General features: G+C 44.2%; 1 protein-coding gene across 1 annotated transcript; it reads right to left on the bottom strand.

Moving 5' to 3' along the window:
* Window positions 1-2,629: 2,629 nt before the first annotated feature.
* Window positions 2,630-3,934, bottom strand: LOC123079302 (peroxidase 2). The gene is made up of 2 exons (XM_044502045.1): window positions 3,557-3,934; window positions 2,630-3,469 (listed from the first exon to the last, which is right to left on the bottom strand). Exons 1-2 carry the CDS (start codon window positions 3,896-3,898, stop codon window positions 2,726-2,728), a joined length of 1,086 nt encoding a protein of 361 aa, XP_044357980.1. The 5' UTR covers window positions 3,899-3,934; the 3' UTR covers window positions 2,630-2,725.
* Between the last annotated feature and the right edge of the window lie 1,532 nt (window positions 3,935-5,466).

Here is a 5,466-nt window from a genome sequence, read left to right as displayed (position 1 = left end):
TTTTGTGAAAAATCCACTATGAATGTGCTTATTCTTTTATATTTTTAAAAAGCTCAATTTTAGTGTATATTATATGCAAATTTTGTTATTGTTTGTTTCAGAATTTTTATTTTCTTTCTTCTTAATGTGTAATATCAATCCCACTAATTATATATTTCTTAGAAACCTTCATTCTTATGATTTTTTAGTTTTATTTTGTATTATTTCTTTCTTAGAAAACTGCACTATTTTGATTTTGTTTTAGTTTTTATTTTATTTTTAAAGGTAATATCAATGTCACTAATTCATTATTGCTTACAAAACTTCATTATTGTGTTTTTGTCATTTGCTTTCTTCTTTAAGGGTAATACCAATGCCACTAATTCATCATTTGCTAGAAAACTTCATTATTTTGATTTGATTTGATTTATTTTATTTGCATTTGCATTTTTATTTATGGATAATGCCAATGCCACTAATGTATTTCTTCTTAGTAAACTTCATTGTTTACGAAAGTTCTACTATTATATGTTTATTCTTGCATATTATAGAATTATGGGCAGAAAATTTCATTGTTTGTTTTATCTTTGTTTCTTTTACTCTTCTTAAAGAGTAATACCGTAGCCACTAATCATTCTTCTTTAGAAAAACCAGTATTTTGATTTTTTAATGTTTAGTTCTATTTTATTATCAAGTGTTAATACCAATATCACTAATTTTATTAGTTAAGGCACCCCTAGCTACATACTCTCTGCATGATAAATTACTTGTCTTAGATTTATCTAGGTACAAATGTATTTAGACACGTTCATATCTAGAAAAATCTAAAACAAATAATTTGGGACGGAGGTAATATCCACGAGCGCATGCGCCTGTGCATAGTGACACGAAGCATGTGAAATGCAATGCATAGTTCATGTGGATGTGGATGCATACATGCATGTGCAAGTTCTTCTATATCTACCCCTCGCGATCCATCTCTTAATATTCTACTACTACTTGTTTGCTCCTACTACCGGACGGAGCTATTCTCAGCTCGAGCTCACATGAGCCCGTATGATCAGTAAAACCGTAAAAAATGAAAAAAAAAATCAAAAAATTCTGATTTTTTGTGCGATACATTGACAAATATTCTGAGTGCCTGTGAAATTTCATCATAAAATCACATTTGTTGAAGTGGTGGCAAAAAAATCGATGCTCCAAAAATGCCATTTTTAAAAGAATTTTCGAGTGCTGATTTTTATTCTGCGATTTCCACAAATGTCGTTTCAAAGTGAAGTTTTGCAGGCTCTTAAAACATTTGTTACAATTCACCAAAAAAATTCAGATTTTTTTTAATTTTTCCTATTTACTGTTCATTCTAGCTCGTTTGAGCTCGCGAGCAGTTGGGGACTTCTCCCTACTATCTAGCTAGCTAACTGAAGTAACTAGCACAATCTGTGTGCCGTATATCCCTTGCTACGAAAAAGTGACTGACCCCATAAGAACTCAGTCGATTGACAGCTAACGGGTCGAAACATTATTGGTTTTTTATCGGCAGAAACAACCAAAAAATAGAACATACACAACTAATTATCTTGTGTATTTATGTGTTTATTAACACAAGGGCTGGCTCGAGCTCTGGGACACGAACGTACCCGCGAAGGTCAAAATCCACACCTGGCGGTTAGCTCGGAACGGCTTAGCTATTGGTGTAGAACTTCAGCGAAGAACCATAAAGTCCGGTGTGCTTGGCCCAGTTTGTGGAAGAGAGGAGACTGCTACTCACAGATTTTGGAGGTGTCCGCATGCTCGTCATGTGTGGTCTATTATAAATGCGGACAGGGGAGACGATGTGTTCGACTTGCCAGAGATGATTAATACACAGCAATCTCTCAGGTTATGGATGTTAGATTGGTTAGGCAAGGCCACAGACGCGGATAAGGGCGTGATGTTGATGGTCATATATCACATGTGGCTTGCGAGGAATGCGACAAAACAAGGGAAGCTCATAGAGGACGCTCGATCCTTGGTCGATCGTGTTTAGAGACTGCTAGAGGAATGGGCTAGTGTTCATGCCTCACCGATAACCACACAGGGAGGAAAGCCAACGGAGCATTGGCAACCTCCTGTCCAAGGATGGCTAAAGGTAAGCATTGATGGAGCAACGTCGAAGGTGGAGCGGTCGTGCGTGACTATCATGGCATGTTTGTGGGAGGCTTTTGTCGTTTTTTTCCCTACCGTTGCAGACCCGGAACATGCAAAGCTGTTGGCGTGCAGGAGAGGGATCCAGCTGGCCATCGAGGTGGGTGCCCGGAAGATTGTTGTCGAGATAGACAACCAGAGTGTCATGCAGGCTTTGTCAAGTTCGGAGCTGGCTAGATCCCGGTATGGCCCGCTCATCGAAGAGATCAAAGAGCTTCTCTCCTCACATGATGAATTTACTGTGGTTTGGGCTAGTCGAACTGCAAATTCTGCGGCACATAAACTACCTAGAAATGGCTGCCTGAATAAGTTATGTAAGACTTGGTTTTATATTCCACCGGATTATATTTGTGACATTGTCGTAGCTGAGGCCACTTAGATAATAAAAGGCAGCAAGGTTGAATCGCAAAAAACACCCCCCCCCCCCCCCCCCCCCCCCCCCCCCCCCGAGTTTTAGTGTGAGAAAACCAACAATGACAGTAGCTAGACGAAGTTACATCTCGTCCATCAGGCGATCCCGCCATGGAGCCGGCCAGCCACCCCGCATTACTACTAGCCAACTTTAGTTGTTGACTCTTGAGCATACTTTCCTGATCTCTGCGCCTTGGTCGGCTCTGGCCTTGATCCCGATTTTCCCCATATTCTCCATGGCTCTTTCAAACTTCCTCTCCCACGCTCCTGCCCTGTTTGCGTTTTCTCTCACCTGCGTCATCGTTTCCGTCGAGTTGAGCACGGCGTCCGAGGTGAACAACACTTTCCTGTCGATCACGTTCCGGTAGTACTGCTTATCCAGGACGTAGGGAGTGACATCGTCTTGGTTCACGTTGGTGTCGTCGTTGCCGTTGCACTCGGCCCTGAGCTTTGCGGCAAAAGCCGGGTCCATTTCAGAGAAGCGGCTGGAAAAGAACATGCAGCGAGCGCGGCCGATTGTGTGCGCGCCGGAGAGCGTGACCATCTCGTCTGAGGTAAGCCCCTTGGCCGCGAAAGTCGCCTGGAGCTCTGTGACATTGGAGAAGGGCCCGGGCAGCTGGTCGGTCTCGTTGGCGAAGGACTCGCGCCCGTCGTAGCGGCCGCCTGGCATCTGGATGTTGATCCTGCGGTTGCTGAGGAAGTAGGACGCGTCGCGGGCGGCGAAGGCCACGATGTCGGCGCATGAGACCTTGCCGGGGCAGGCGGCCTCGATCGCCGCCTTGGCCGCGTCGATCACCTCGAACCCTCGCAGGCTGTTCTTGTTGGGAAGGCCTTCCCTCTCCGTGTCGCTGTTATTGGAGTTGGTCGTGGTGAGGAGGACGGAAGCATCGCACCCCTGGATCATAATGCACATGAAGTAAGGACTAATGAACAATGCAGTTAGTATTCGAACGAATCGACGAGCAGTGTGTGTACGGTGTACCCGAACGAAGCAGTCGTGGAAGAAGAGACGGATGAGCCCCGCACCAATGCCAGGGTACGCGGCCACGGCGTCCCTCACAGCACCCCTCACGATCCCTTCCGCTCTGGGGCAGTACGACCTCGACCACCTGTTGTCGTAGTAGCCGTTGCCGAGCCCTAACCCCGAGGGATAAGGCCCCCGCTGCCGCGGAAGGCTTCTCATCCTGGAGCCGCGAGAACAGAGCCACGGGTTGTAGGTGGGTAGCCTCAGCCAGCCGTTGAAGCAAATGCTGGCGCCCTCGCACGCCGCCGGCCCGGCGAGGAACGCGGCCAAGACGACGAGCGCTGCGAGCTTAGCCCCCATCTTCTTTTCGCACTAGCTAGCCACTAGATAGATGGTCGTGTCGTGTGTTGTTTGCTACGTCTGGGTTACGGGTTGCATATTTATAGGTCGTCCCGGACCGACGACGACGAAGCCATGCAATAGGCACGGCCGCGTTTCGTGGGCGGCGCACGTTGAGATGGACGCGAATTTCCACTGGAGCGGGCGCGCGTACAGTCAGCTCAAGCGGCTGACCGGCGGATGCCATGTCTCCTGTCGTTGGCCGTCTGATCGGCCTCGAGATCTCGCGGTGCCGGTGTGCGTGGCGTGGGGAGGTTGACCGTTGAATGCTATAAAGGTAGTAATATGGGCATGTTACTAGTCTATGTTACTATGTTACTATTCATTGTGGCATGTTACTCCCTACTATAAAGGTAAGGTAGTAACATAGACTAGTAACATATGTGTGATAACATGCAACACTTTATTTATTATGCTATACACACATCTTGCCTTGATATGTGTGATGTTACTCATACTACTAGTAATTAGCTATGTTACTACTTTCCTCTCTTTATTTATTTATTGTTTGCCACATCATCTACTTTATCTAGATGTGTGTGATATTACTACCTATGTTATTTCATGCAGGTTTCCTTTGACAATCGCATGGAATGGATCACGTGCGAACCTGCGCTTGCAGAGTGCATGTCTCTTGCAACTTGAGTTAGGCGAAACAAGCATAAAAAAAGCTGGGATACCGCGTGATTAGCGATGACCTTGGTGACCTAAAGAGTCAAGTTTCTCGGCGCTGCTCTTGCCTGGTCAGTGTTTCATGCATTGTTCAAGACGAGTTTCCACGCGCCAATGAGTGGCTGTCACTAGGATTAAATCTGCTGCCTATAATAATTTACACACATTATGCATACCAGCTCTTTCGGTAGTTTTTTATCTGTACAAATAGGACCCTAGTATCCAACGATCGATCGCTAGGGGAGATCTCCCATCTGCCGATTCGTTCCGGTTGTGCTCCTGGCGACCGTTCCTGGTTGTTCGCCAGGAGGGCAACCAGGCAAACCCCAGAGACCTAAAAATGCCCCTTTAAATTGTCGCGACTTTGAAATAAAAACAAAAGGCCGAGTGATCTAGAATTTGTTTTTGTCATGCTAAACTTTAAAAATGTCATCCTCTATATGAAAAATGACATGAACAAAATAAAACACACAAAATTATAAAAATGACATGCCCTAAAACAATAGGAAAATTACCGTACTACTTTGATGAAACTGCCATCCTCTGTATACAAAAAAGCCATGACACACAAATTTATAAAAATGCAATGCTCTGAAAAAGTATGAAATTTGTCATGCTACTTTATAAAACTGCCACCCTGAATATATAAAATGCCATACAAAAGAATACATACAAATTTATAAAAATGCCATGCTCTGGAAAAAAATATAAAAATTAATGTGCTACTTTTATAAAATTGTGATCATCTATATAAAAATTACCAAGAACACAAAATTTATAAAAATGCAATGCTCTGAAAAAGTATGAAATTTATCATGCTACTTTATGAAAACTGCCATTCTCATATAAAATGCCAT

The sequence above is a fragment of the Triticum aestivum genome, chromosome 3D (assembly GCF_018294505.1).
Source record: "Triticum aestivum cultivar Chinese Spring chromosome 3D, IWGSC CS RefSeq v2.1, whole genome shotgun sequence".
Taxonomy (NCBI): domain Eukaryota; kingdom Viridiplantae; phylum Streptophyta; class Magnoliopsida; order Poales; family Poaceae; genus Triticum; species Triticum aestivum.
This window is presented reverse-complemented; position numbering and strand designations above follow the sequence as displayed.